This window comes from Ambystoma mexicanum, chromosome 3p, assembly GCF_040938575.1.
Source record: "Ambystoma mexicanum isolate Mex_15411 chromosome 3p, UKY_AmexF1_1, whole genome shotgun sequence".
In the NCBI taxonomy this organism is placed as follows: domain Eukaryota; kingdom Metazoa; phylum Chordata; class Amphibia; order Caudata; family Ambystomatidae; genus Ambystoma; species Ambystoma mexicanum.
Genome location: NC_090925.1, coordinates 1,246,609,452 through 1,246,623,300, shown reverse-complemented (window position 1 = coordinate 1,246,623,300; position 13,849 = coordinate 1,246,609,452). Strand labels below are relative to the sequence as shown.

The following is a 13,849-nucleotide window of genomic DNA, read 5'->3' as shown; positions in this document are numbered from 1 at the left end:
TACAGTAGATATAACAGCGGTAAGTCTGTTCAGGAAGGATAGGTAGGGACACTGCGCCTAAGGATTTTGAGATGGTAGTGACAAGATTTAGATACGTTGTTGATTTGATGAGAGAGGGTTAGGTCAGTCCATAGTGCTTCCAAGGTTTTTTTACTGTGACGGAGGGGGTGGGCGGTTGGCCCATGGATGGGGGCTAAGGTAGTGGACAGGGGAGAAGCTCAGTGTTGCTACACACCATGATTTCAGTTTTAGTGGGGTTTAGGAGGAGGTGGTTTGTAGTCATCCAACGGTCGATATCAAGGAGGCAGGCTGAGAGTTGGAGTCTGAGTTGCAGAGTTTCAGGATGATTTGTGTATCATCGGCATAGTTGTAGCAGAGGAGAGGTAGATCATTATTATTATGATGACGACAAGGAAGACATTTATGTCTTACCTTCTCCAGATCATGCTGACCCGCCTGCGGCCGCCTCACCGGTTGATAACCAGCTACAATTCAATGACATGCTCCTTAAGGCAGCTGATCATGTCCAGATTCAGGCACAATAAACACAAGCCGACAAAGACTTTGTTGAAGACATATTGGGTGGCAAAAAAGCAGCAAGAGCAGAGCTTCTAACTTTACTATAACACTGCTGCTCTGTAGAACTGCAACCTATTTCCTTGAAGTCTTGAATGAAAGGCAGTTTAGAATTCCTTGTGGAATTCCAAACTACCTCACTGCCAGTCTCCTCCTTTCACTGCTGCTGCATAGAGGCTCCATCTTGCCTTGGGCAAACTAAAGCCTCCTGCTGATGAGTAGAGACTTCATTTTGCCTTGGGGGCGGGGTGCTGGAGGGGGTAGGCCTCCTGCAAACCTCATTAAGGAAAAGTTTCTTGAATTCATAGTTCCAAGCCATAACCCATACAAACTTCTACCACCTACAAACCTCCACACCTGTACCTCCTCCAACTAAAGTGTTTCCGACGTGTGCTAATGGATGAACTCCTAAAAGGACCTTTACTGTGAATGCCCTTATGTGAAAACATTATAGAGTACCCTGGAATCCTGACAGATTGTTCTTCTACAAATCCGAAATAAACAAATTAAATGAAAATAGTGACTGCTGAGATGCATGCATACTAGAATGGTATCAGACCAAAACAAGCCATGAAAAGAATCAAGAGGTGTCCATATTGGACAAGTCGATTTTCTTTTAAGAAAGACATAATGTATTTCAAGGTACGTAATGGACCTATTGCTACATAACTATCCACTAGCTAATTATACCCAGTATACTTTTAAGAAGTGTATACTACAGTTTCTAAGATAAATAAGAATGTTATGAAACTATTTTAGAATAGCACCAATGCAATTCAGGGAAGCACAACCCAGGGTTACAAGTTTAGAAGAGCAGCAGCTAATTAAGGTGAGTAAGACCTATATACAAGCAACTCAAAGACCAGTATTAACTCAAAGACTGTTTTAGATCTGTATAAGCAGACCAGGGAAAGCAAAACCCAATAATACACTTTAAGAAAGACGCAATGTATTTCAAGGTAGGTATACCCTATCGGTAAGCTTTTACACTCATTCAGTTAAGAATAATAAAACAGTACCAATACTTATTACTTTTCAGAGGGGGGGGGGCACCATTCAAAATTAGTAAAGTAATTGTGTATACTTTTACATGTGACTGCTTAAATAGTAATGGCTCACACCCACAATTGTTATAGGAAAATGACAGTAATGACAGTTCAACTGTTTAACTAGTAGTGGCTTGCACGAGCAATTGTTAGTTACAACACTAACTGATGAGTAAGTACTTTTATACCTGTTACAATTTGCAGACAGAATCATTATCATCAAAGTCCTTCCCTAGTCAATAGCATGGGTTTTCTCGGAGGCAGAAGGGGGGACCCTGGTGGTCTAGGGCCAGCTGTAGGCAAGTCAGGATAGGGTTCAATTGCAGGAAAGTCAGAGTTCCAGAGGATATCTTCTTTAACGAGTACAAACTTCAGAGTTAGTGTTCAGGGACTTCAGAGAAGGCTCCCTATATGCATTCCAGCATTAGGCCTGGGCAAGTGGTATGGGCAAGCTCCCAACCACCTGAATCACCCCCTCGGCCTCACATAATTCACACAAGACTTAAGGTAAGCATTACCCAAGCCAGCACAGTACCTTAGGAGAAAAGAAGAGCTTTGGCGTGGATGCCTTCAGGATGCAGCAGCACAATGCTCGGTCCCTGGATTCTTGGTCTGGAGACCAAAGAACTGGACTTTGGATGGGAACTTGCAGCAGCAGTCATCAAAGGACTTTTCGTGGATTCTCATGGCACTGTGGATTTGGTGCCTTTTTACAGCAGCCAGATGAAGAACGAATATTGCTGGTCAGATTCTCTACACTAATCTGGTCCTGCACTCTGGTGAGGGGACTTCAAGGATTCGAATACTGTCTCTGGAGATCCAGCAGGAGTCCACCAATGATTCGAGTGGATTTCGGACTTCGAAAGACCATGCACTGCACTCAGGCTCGAGGTCCCAGGGCATTGGCGGCTTGCAGCCCAGCAAGGTCGCAGCACGTCGTGGGATGGCTCAAAATGCAGGTATTTCTGAGCCTAGTGGATTCCACTAGCCTCTGGGTAGGAATTGTTGCATTTGGGATTCCCCGGTCGATTGGAAGCGAGGGTTGCATCAGCCTATGGTTACACAGCAGGCTCTCGTGTCGCTGAAAATCGCTCCAGATGTCTTTTCTTCATCTTCCTCTTCAGATTTAGCTCCAGTGGTCGACTTGCAAGCAGCTTCCAGGTTCAGAGTATTTATCAGAAACTACATCACAACTTCTGAAAACTCTCCTTGCAGTCACAGAAAGGGGCGCTCTAGGAGAATGGTGGTCCTTCTGTCCATTACCGAGGCTGAATTTACAGCCTGCGAGTAATAATGACTAAAAGTCATAAAGGTAAAACCACTTCCACCAACCATTCAACTACACTTGCAATTGTAACAAACATTTTACCAGGCAAGTAAGAAAGTGGATACATTGTATCCCCTAGCACTCCACATAAGGTGGGGTGTGCTGGCTCACAAGGGGATGGGAATCCCACTTTACTTCTTGGGAGCAGTAGTTCACACAAAAAATAATAAGAGAATTAAAAAGGAAGCTACTGCATTTAAAATACTGTCTGCTGCAGCAGTACCTTACATTCAGTTCAAAGTTATAGGAAACTATGACTCCAATCACACACTATGGAGAGACATTAAAAGGTCACCCATAAAAAGAGTAAAAGATTAGGTGAGAGGGGAAAAAGATCCCCACTCACCTAGGGACAAGTGAACATATTCACCAAGTCCAAGCAAAATGTTCTGGGGTTGACACAGGTCAGGAAGATTGTTCATAAATATGAAAATCTTACCCAACACTCTGATGTTTCTTGTGAGCTGGGAAGCATTGGGTACCAGGCAGTCAGCTTTGAAGTCTGATTTTGATTGCAAACACTTACATACATTTTCGTATGTACTCCTTGCACACACAGAAACCCACATTTATTTTTACATTCTCTTCCCCCGGCTAGTGGCAAGGGTTTTCTGTCCATTTCTGTAGGTGACTTTCACTAGCTATCGCTGTAAAATGTGCTCAAGGGAAATTGTGACTGGAATAATGGAATTTTATTTATCCTCCGGAGCTATTACTTCCTTGCCATTGATGGCAATTGCCATCTTCTTCTTCATATTGCTAGGATTACCCTGGCTTCTACCACAACTCTACATCTCCCCAGCTTCCTTTGGAGTAATATCTTCGACCATGTCAAGAGCTCCTGTGTCCACTTAGTGACTAGCCTTTTTCCTGGGCAAGGCTTAGATTAATTGCAAGTCACTCTGCTACCCCTGCCCATAGTATGTGCACTTGGAGTGTGTAATGATGAGCCCTATTGAATTTCGATTGATAGGACTTCTCAATACCGGGTATGGACTGGGATGGGTCCTTTGTCTGGACAGTTTGGGCCTCAGTGAATTTCGGAAATTATGGGGCAATTGTTGTTATTGCTTATTTCTAAAGCGCAGCATATGCCCATAGGTATCTTGGCGCTAAAACAAGACCTCTCGCAGGAGGGCCGCCGGAGACAAAATAGTACATATCCTAAAACAGAAAAGTTATTAAGGAGTGACGAAAGAGTAAATGATTGTCAATCACACAAAGCGAGTGAGGAAGTTGATTCCATAACCTAGCTCCAACCACTGAGAAGGCATGGCCTCCAATACGGGAATATTTCAATCGCGGGATCTGAATGAGATACGCATCTTGTCTGGTTAGATGCTGGGGTACCATCTAGCTTGCACTGGGACCAGGAGTCTTTTCCCCCACCTTTGCTTAAATACTTGTGACAAAACAGACCTATTCTTTTCCCACTCTTAAACCCTGTTTCTCACAGAACATGTTTGTTTAGTAACACAACATTTGTTTTAAGGGGTAAGTGCATGCAGGCATTTCTTGCATGTTTTGACACATTTCATATTTTCAGATGATCCCATCCTTCCTAGTAGCCGCAGAAGGCCACACTGTTTCTGAAAAGGCACGTGTTCATTGTGGAAGTCCTCAGGACACCTGCATGCCTCAAACCTTAACAACACACGTTGTAACTGTACTTAACAATAGTTGTGCCTGTCTCCAGGGTTTGCTTTGATTGATCCCTGTGAAGGGTACTTATGTGAATAACCATATCTTGGGCAAATCAACCAACATTGTTTTCGGTTCATTAAAGGGCTGCACACAGTCTTCATCATGCAGGAGGTTCAGTCATACCCCCTTCTTTACTTAATGTGAGTGATGCCTAGATAACGTGCCTTACAAACACACATTATATTCCTATAACACCCATTGTTGGTGTATATATTGCATGTAAGTAGCAGTACCGAGGTCCAGTATGATGGCTCAAGCTTTTATAGCCTACATTCTTTGGACCATGTGAGCAGAGGTCAGAGACTGAGAATGCTGGGAAATGAGGGTTAGCAAATCAAAGAGAGCCGAGAACGGGCCCTGGGCTTACCCCCAAGGAGGAGGGGTATGAGAACGGTAAGCGATACAGTAGAGAAGCTTTGGAAACACGCGAGAGGCAAGAATGTGGCAGTATCTTCAGAAGCCTGGCGGAGAGCTGGCTCATGGAGTGCTGTGATGAGGAGGGGCCCTGACCTTGCAGGGGCTGCACCCAGGTGGTGGCGGCCTGCACATGAGGACACATGTTTTGGAGGGGCTGAGACCTGGACCCAGTGATGGGAAGCAGACATAGTCCAAGGAACAGCATTGCCCAAGGAGTAAGGTGTGTTGGAAAACCCGAGCTGGCAGGGGATCTTTGAGAAATGGACCACCCCAGGTTTGTAGAATACCTTAATGATGAACGCCGTTTATCTCGTGTGCCAAGACTCTGTGTAGTATGATCGCAACATGGTCTTAACATCTTAAAAGCGGCCCGTTTGCCTAGTCTCGCATTGTCTCAATGACGCCGGCTAGATTGGACATCCCCCACACTATGACATCCTTCACTTCAGGATTTCTTGCATGGCCGATTGGAGGCAAAAATACGCTTTTGCCCATTGCACTTTGGAATGTTCCTGTCAGGGGCTACGGTAAACCATGCCACCCAGCACTGTATCGCCGCTGTCGTTATGGCAAGGAATGGGGGCTGCAATGGCGAGGGGCACTCCAAGCCCCAAGATGCCTAGCGGGAGGTGCATGTTTTTGGAACGCAACCCGACATGTCATGATTGCCGCTACATTGGTGAAGACTGAAGGATAAGACTCCAGCATTATGATGAAGCTGCACTCGACAAAACCTCCATTGAGTCTTGCTTCTGCTGTGTATTGTTTGTTCTTGCCTTCTCCTTCCTTGTGTCCCAGACCGGCCTGCGCCTCGACCTTCTGGACTACCCTGGTTTTGACGCTACCTTTGCTTGTGTACCGACCCTGGCCAGTCCCTTGACTCCCTCCTGGTCTATCCGTTTGTATTGCGTTCTATTTCTTGTGTCCTGTTTCAGGGCGTGAACTTCCTTGTACTCTTGGCTCGTTTGACGCCAGTGGAACCCTGGATTCCTGACCTCGTCTAGCTGGTGTGGTCTGGTGCCTTTCTGACCCTGTCTTCCCAGGGGGTTCTTCCTCCTATCTTGGATTTGTGATTACAACTGCAGTCTACCTACCCCAGTTGCGTCCTCGTGCCATATGGGGCAGTTATAATTTCCTTCACCTCCAAATTCTGCTATCCACAGCTAAGGTGAGTTGATATTGTATAGTCTGGTCTGCCTGTAGTGAGCTCTGCGACCAGCATTCATAACAGTACCAGTTGAGAAATTCAAATTCTGACATAAGAGATAAATGATTAGAAAGCATTTATTTATTTGTACATTTATATAGCGCCCATAGCCCATAGGCATCTAGGTGCTAGAACTTAAGCGATTGGTTACAGATTTGTGTACTTCATCAATATAGTTACAGTTGCAATAATACATATATTCACTACATACAAAGATACAGATATACACGTCAGGTGAGATACAAATATAACTATCAGGTGCGATTTACATGGAATTAATAGTCACAACAAGATCACATATCAGTCATAGCCTATGATACTGAGGGTCCTAGTGTCAATTGTTGGGGATCTAAACTGAAGAGTCAGGTTTTTAAGCTTTTTAGGAATGACCAGAGGGATGTGTCATTTCTCAATTGTGTGGGGAGAGTGTTCCACAGTTTGGCTGCTTTGACATAGACATAGACCAAGGAATAACTAGCATTGCCCTTTGTTAGCAGCTTGTGTGAAACTATAACTTATATCCTTTAAAAGTTAGTTAACTGTTGATACAGGGTACAGGTAAGTAGCGTGAGTTCAGTAACTCTTTGGCTTTTTCTTAGGTATTGGCCGCAAAATAATATGTCAACTTGCACCTTAGCAAACTTACTTTGACAGGTGGTTACCCAGGGGGACCATGGGACCAGGGTCGGATTGGCCCATCTGCCACTCGGCCCGTGGCCAGGCCAAAATCATGTGTAGTCCCCCTGGGCCGGTTTGTAAAAGAAAAGTTTGATGAAAAAAATATATTTTCTTTAAACAACGAAAAAGCACACGCTATGGCATAATTCATCAAAACAAGGTAACAAATGTAACCTTGCTTTGATGATTGATGTGCATGCATGATGTGTGCATCGTAAATTATGATGCATGCATCATTCACATGCTGCTGCAGCATGCAGCCAACTTTGCACCACACCTGCAGATGAACTGATCTGCTGTTAAATCTCAGGTACCAGTTTAATGGTATCCACTACAGAGTAACTTCTAATTTTACTATAGCTGATATGATAGCTCAGTGGGTTCAACACTTGCTGCTGCGATGTGTGTGAGATCTACAGGTTCGAATCCCAGCAAGGCCATCTCAGCCTTTCATCCTTCTGAGGTCTATAAAGGAGTACCAACACAGGTTGGGTGATATTGTGTGCATATTTGTTCTATAAAAAATAGCTTAAGCGTAAGTGCTATACAATAACATATTCTCATTTGGCCTTGGACATCAATTTACATTCACAGTAATTTGACAATATGGATCTATACACACAGATTAACAGTGGGATTTCTGAACTTGCTTCCCATGGCCACTTGGGGGAGGAGATCACTGCCACACACCCAGGGAGTGCTTTGTCTGGGACGCCAGCAAAGGGCAGTGGATAAGCGCAATTCCTGTTGGCCTGGCGCCCTACCCTGTAGCCCCCCCCTTATCCAGAGGACTACAGAAGAGACATCACAATATAATTTATAATTTGAGCCAATTTGGTTTCCGCTACATTTGAATTTAGCCACACTAGAATTGTACTGATTGAGTTGTTTAGATTTAGTTTAGGTGCCTGCCTCTTCAAACCATACACTTAAACCCAAAGCAAACATGGGACGATACAGAATGAAGAACCGACAATAAAATTACTCAACACCCAGAGATCACCCGAAACCAACTAACCATCACCCTTCTCTTTTCCACACCCTCATGCCTCTCACGTACTAAACATGCCCAGAGTGCTAGTGAAACAACCCACCAAAACCACACCCCTTTTCCAATACTAGTACAAACCCAATATCTGCAGACAACAAACAACTCAGACATGGGACGTCACCTTTCCAGACACAACAAGCCCAGCGCACCTAACAAATCACGCCTAGAAAGTTCACACGCACAGACGCCAGTTTCTCCTGCTTTAGCCTACATCAACAGATGAGCACCACCACTATCCTTTCCCTCTCTCCCTCACTAACCATACCTACCAACGTTTCTTACAGTTCCACCGGAGCGCCTGGAGACCATGCAAATGGCAGCGGTGCACAGTATAAATCAACATAACATAACATTGTTTTGTGCTCTCCAATAGGCCTATCATAATGGAGCACATCTGCTGACGGTCCACAGCCCTCCGCGGCCCCAAGAACCTTGGCAGACATTTTGTAATCGGTTGAAAATCCTTCCTGCGACTTTGGGTGCCACATTGGTTCTTGGTGGCTACCAGGCTCCAGCCACTCCCTCTGCCTCAGTGACTCCAGCAGCACCTCACTCTCCCAGCATGCCAGTTTGCCTCTGTGCGGATCCCACCTCGCGGACTGGATCCTGCAACAGAGCCCAACAAACTGCACCAGTCTCCAACAGCACTCTGTCCTCGCTTCTGCTCTGCATATGTCTACACACGGATCTCATCTGACATACCGAGGCCACAGTGAATGTGGATAAGACTGTGTTTTCCCTTTGTTGTGTTCCTAGGTCTTGTCTCATATGAGTGAATCGCTGTGCGGGTTTCAGCTGTCATACAGAGCCCCTCCCTCAAGGGTAACACTCGGTAGCATAAGTGTGAATGACCTCCATTTTCGTATTTTTGTATCCATGCTCCGTTGTTACAAATATTTGGCGGTCCTCCGCCTTGACTCTCCTCTCCTTTCCTTTACATGGGATCGCAGACAAATACCTTGTGTTTAGCTGGGGTAATGGACTGAAGGAGAATGCATTACTGCCTCTATTAGAGCCAGTACCTTCAGGGGCTGTATAACCTGAGTCTGAGTGGAGGTCTGGATTCTGAGGTGGTCTTTGCAAAGGCCCTGGTAGGCCTGCTTTTCTGGTCCAGAGATTATCTTTCATGAACCCTGACTTAGTCACATTGTGCTTTCCCTCGGGTTCAGGGTTGAATTGCAAGCATCATGCACAAACTAGTCCTATTTGGCTTTGGTAACTGCAGTTCTGCTCCCCGTAGCAAGCAATATCCATAGCGTCATATGGCTATGTCTGTATGTCTGCTATGTCTGTATCCTACTCGCTCTCTCATGGGAAGAACATCTGGCCTATGGACTTGTTACTGGATTTACACAGGAGTTTCCAATAGACGGGTCCCTTGGATACAGGATGTACCCTGCTGAAATCAGAGTGATTGACACCAAACAGTGTGCCAAGCAAAGCCAATTGTGTGTACCCTAGCTGTTAGGCAAAGCTTGTATGCAGTACCCTCTGGGAACACTACACACAACTCTGACTACACATATAGGAAACCCAACCTTTGGTATAAGCTTGTACTACACAGTTTTGGTAGCATGTTGAGCAGCCAGGCTTATCAAGAGGGGTCAATGTGAGCTGTGACAAGTATTCAAATAAACACTTACACACAAGGTTTCTTGAATAAACAATTATTAATTTATTTATCAGTCAGTTAGCATAAGCCTTCTTCAGAAGAGAGCAATATAATAGCAACACACACATACACTTCAATACTATACACTCTTGGTTTCTAAATCAATAAAGACCCTTTTGGGATGGCTCACAGATACAACCTACACCCTCAGGTGACTTCAATAGCTAGGTTGCTGGGGACATTAATATCATACTGTTTGCATTTAGAATACTGTTAGAAGTTGGTAAAAGGAAAAGGTCATTAGAACAACAAGAGACCACAAATATTTTTAAGCAGGCAAATACCTTTGGATCCCCACAACAGTCATTCACTATACCAGGTTAGGCCAAAATGGGCAAAAGTCTTATATAGGATGAAACACCTCTGGTAGGTAAGTAGAAAAGTCTTTGCACAATGTTTTTAGAAGTCTTTGAAGAAGAGAAGAATCAAATGTAGGGCCACAAGCCGTTAGAGTTGTGAGTGGTAGAAGATGCAAGCAACTCTACAGCAAGAGGTAAGTTCTCTCAGACTTTGTACAGTACCTTTGAATTGAAGAAAGTGCAGCAGATGACTTCTGTTCCTGTGCAGCTCTGCAGATCTCACTGTTCCTGGGCCTCAGTCGTAGGGACAAGAGGGAAGACTTCTGGGGACTCCTGCTCTGCAATGGGATGGTCACCGCTCGCAACAGGCAATCTTCAAATCCGTGGCTGTTCAGTGTTTCAGCTCCTTGCATCTCCTGCAAATAGCAACACCGTGGTTCCTTGCTGTCGAGATGGACTTTCCTTGCATCTGGGGTCCTGCACTCTGGTAAGGATGCTCAGTCCTGCTTCCTGGGAGTCCTGGAGCTCTAGGCTAGCTTAAAAGCAACACACACAATCTGGTGTTCCTCTCCCTGGCTATACGGTTTCCAGCAGCAACTCTGTGGAAATTCAACCAGCTCTGAGAAGGATGTCCAGGGGGCTTACTTTGGAGTTGATTGGTCCCACGAACTCAAGGGCAGAAGTCGTCCTTGCAGGGGCTTTTCAGTCAATACGAATTTGGAGTTTCAGCACACAGCAGGGCTTCACCGGGCAAAGCAACGGTCCAGGAGTTGCAGCAGGCATCCTCTTCAAGTTCTTCTTCGGTTCCTTCGTCCAGTGGTCGACTCTGCCTTCCAAGCCAAAAGCCTCGCCTTTTATTCAGTTCTCTCCCATTCATTCCAGCCTATCTGTCAGTCACCCAGCAGGGGGGCTGTCTAGGCCGGACTGTCAGCAGGCCAATAACTAGAGAGTGCATTTGGGTCTCCTAGGAGACTAGGCACGGGAGTTTCGTACACCTCCCTTACTTCCTGCCTACCCCAGACACCCTGGAGCGAGAGGTGGGCTTCACTTGTGAATCCCACCAAAGGCAAAGCGAACAATGGGACCAAATCTGGTTTGGCGCACAGAGTAAATCTCAAGAAGGACCTTTGCAAAAAGAAATGACGAAAAAAGAAGACCGGGCCATTTTGACAAAAATGGCACCCTTGGGTGCTTTACTGCAGCTGCGAACGCAGCCCGCGGTAAATGCACACCGCAGTAGTTAAAACTAAACCACTGCCACCAGCCATTCAGTGAGAAAAGGGTAGCATAAAAATGTTATATGAGAAGCTAGATAAAGGGGATATTAGGTAACCGCTCCAGCACTCTATTGTAAGATAGTGGGTGCTGGGTCTAGAAAGTTACAAATGTAAGTAAAATCAATTTCACCTTTCTGCTCTGGGAAACAGTAGTTTATCCCAGAGAAGGGATTTAAACCTTTGGGAAATCTAAAAGACTTCCCTGTGCCACTGCACTGAAGGTGCTGTTTGACACAATGTAAAAGATGATGCCTATGGAGTTTGTCCAAAAAGAAACGCAAAGCTCAGAAATCACATTAAAATACATGAGTGGGAAAAAGGGTCTCACTCTCTCCAGGTTAAATAAATCAAGTCCTCAAAATCCAGCAAAGTTGCTGGGGGTCTCTAAGGTGGAGGGAATTGGCACATTTCTGAGAATTCTCCCTAGCACTAACCCTAAGGGATTTATGATCTCTCAGGTAGACAGATAGGTATCCGTGTCTCTGAAGAGCTCTCTGATACGGACCCCTCAGTGTAAAGTTTGATAAATCAGATTGGGGGGGGGGGACGGAATCAAAAGTACTCTGGGCCTTGTGGCAGCAGGGAAGGTTGGAAATTTGGGTCTCGCATACCTTTGGCAGGATTACCTTGCAATACCAAGATTTTGTAATGCAAAGGTGGGCATGAAGCCATGTGTTTCTCTCTAAGGATGTTGGTCTGGAAACTTGCACGGCTTGATGCTGTGGAAGGTGGCAATGAAGCCGAGAAGGTATGTATCATCAAATTGGTTGACTATGCAGCAGATCCATTGTTACAGATGGGGCTTTTTTTCATTTTGTTAATCTTTTTCTCCATTTTGAAACTGCATTGTCGCAAATCTTCTCGTTCCACTAAAGAATGTCCTGTATGTTACTATCTCACTGTGATGTGTACGTTTATGCTTTCTAGACATTATGTGCTGGCTAATTTGGGATCTCTTTTTCAATTAGAAATGCATATGGCCCCATAATCCGCACTGTGCTGCATAGGCGCAATATGTAAATAATTGATGCGCTCCATATTAACCTGTAATGTTTCCTTAGTTTGCAGGACGTGATGTGCGGCCACGCCAGCATCTCTACCTTCTACACCCCACATACCCATCTGTGCTTCTGGACATCATTAATAGTACAGCAAGTGTGACTGCAAGTGCCAGTGAGTATTAACATCTGCAGAATATTCAAATGTGAGAAATGCCTGTTGCAGAGTGTTAGAAAAGATGTTCTTTTTGCACCTTTCCTTCCCTCCATAGATGTCCTTGGGACCCCATTCTTTGTGCTTGTTTTGAACCCTGTACTGATTTTTTGGAAGGAAGCCTTCTGCTTTAGCCCGCCTACATTGCTTCATACTTGTTGATAATAGCCTAGATTCATTATTTACTATCCGAGCATTTTGTCTGCCCATAACCTACACTAGATATGCCCTCTGTATCTCATATAGCTTATGTGTGTTACTGCATTAACTAGCCTAAAGTGCCCTGCGCCACAATTGCATTTCGCCTATGTGTTTTTACCTTTGACTAGCCTAGTTGGGCCTTGCGCCACAATCGCATTTAGCCTATGTGTGTTTTTACATTTGACTAGCCTAGTTGGGCCTTGCGCCACAATTGCACTTGTGTGTTTTGCACTGATTAGCCTTGAAGGGATCCAACCATAACTTGCATCTGTTAGGCATAGCATTGAAGCCCCTTTTACCCACATTAAACCAACCACTTAGATGTTAGCATGACCTTCAGTATAGTCTCACAATGACTTCTGCCTATCTGAGTAAACTAAGTTGCTAAAGTTGCAACTATGTTGATTTTAACCTCATTTTTCTGAAATCGCATTCAGACTGCCTGTAAATTTGCTCTGCATAGAACTACATCTGAATTACTGCATTGACATCTTGTGTGAATATGTTGATCTTAACCTCACCTGCTAAGTGGCACCTAGATTGCCTGAAATCTGGTCAACCTCCAACTGTGTATCCATGCACTCCAGCCAATTTGCCTCATCTTGAATCTAGCTGTTTATCCATGCATTCTAGACAAAATGCCATAATTCGAAGCTAGTTGTTTACTCAGGTACTGTGGCCTACCCGCTCTGCCTTAATCTAGGCGTCACTCATTGTATTTTAGCCAACCTACCACACTTCCACCTAGTTGTTGTTCTAGGCACTGCAGCCATCCTGCCATATTTGTCCTACCTCCTAGGTGTTATTCAATGTATTTTCAGTAACTCTGCCCTACACTTCAAACCTAGGCCACCCCCGGCATCCCAGCCATATCAACTACCCTTATCTAGGTGCTACGTAGACCATCCCAACCACTTGTGGTCACCTAAATTCAGGTATTACTCGGCGCTTCACAACACTCTCGACCTCATGTGTCTATTCACCACTAACTTGTTTGCCTATTTCCTGATCAGCCTCAATACTGCATTACCGATCAAGATGGCTCCACACCTACCCAACATGGCAGCCCTATCCAGCCTTAACAACCAAGTACCATACTTAGATTTAAACGACCCTCAGGTACTGCTCCCTTCCAGTCACCCTCGCACCTCCATAGAAAGGGACTTAGAGCCAGACTAGCCA

The 13,849-nt window shown here is 44.9% G+C and overlaps 1 protein-coding gene across 2 annotated transcripts in view; it reads left to right on the top strand.

Annotated features, from left to right (window-relative positions):
* Positions 1 to 13,849, top strand: part of FAM234B (family with sequence similarity 234 member B) — a 393,337-nt gene that overhangs the window by 325,321 nt on the left and 54,167 nt on the right. For both annotated transcript variants that reach the window (XM_069652723.1, XM_069652722.1), the window contains exon 11: positions 12,316 to 12,427. In XM_069652723.1, coding sequence (XP_069508824.1) covers positions 12,316 to 12,427 — 112 coding nt within the window. The remainder of the gene's footprint in view (positions 1 to 12,315; positions 12,428 to 13,849) is intronic.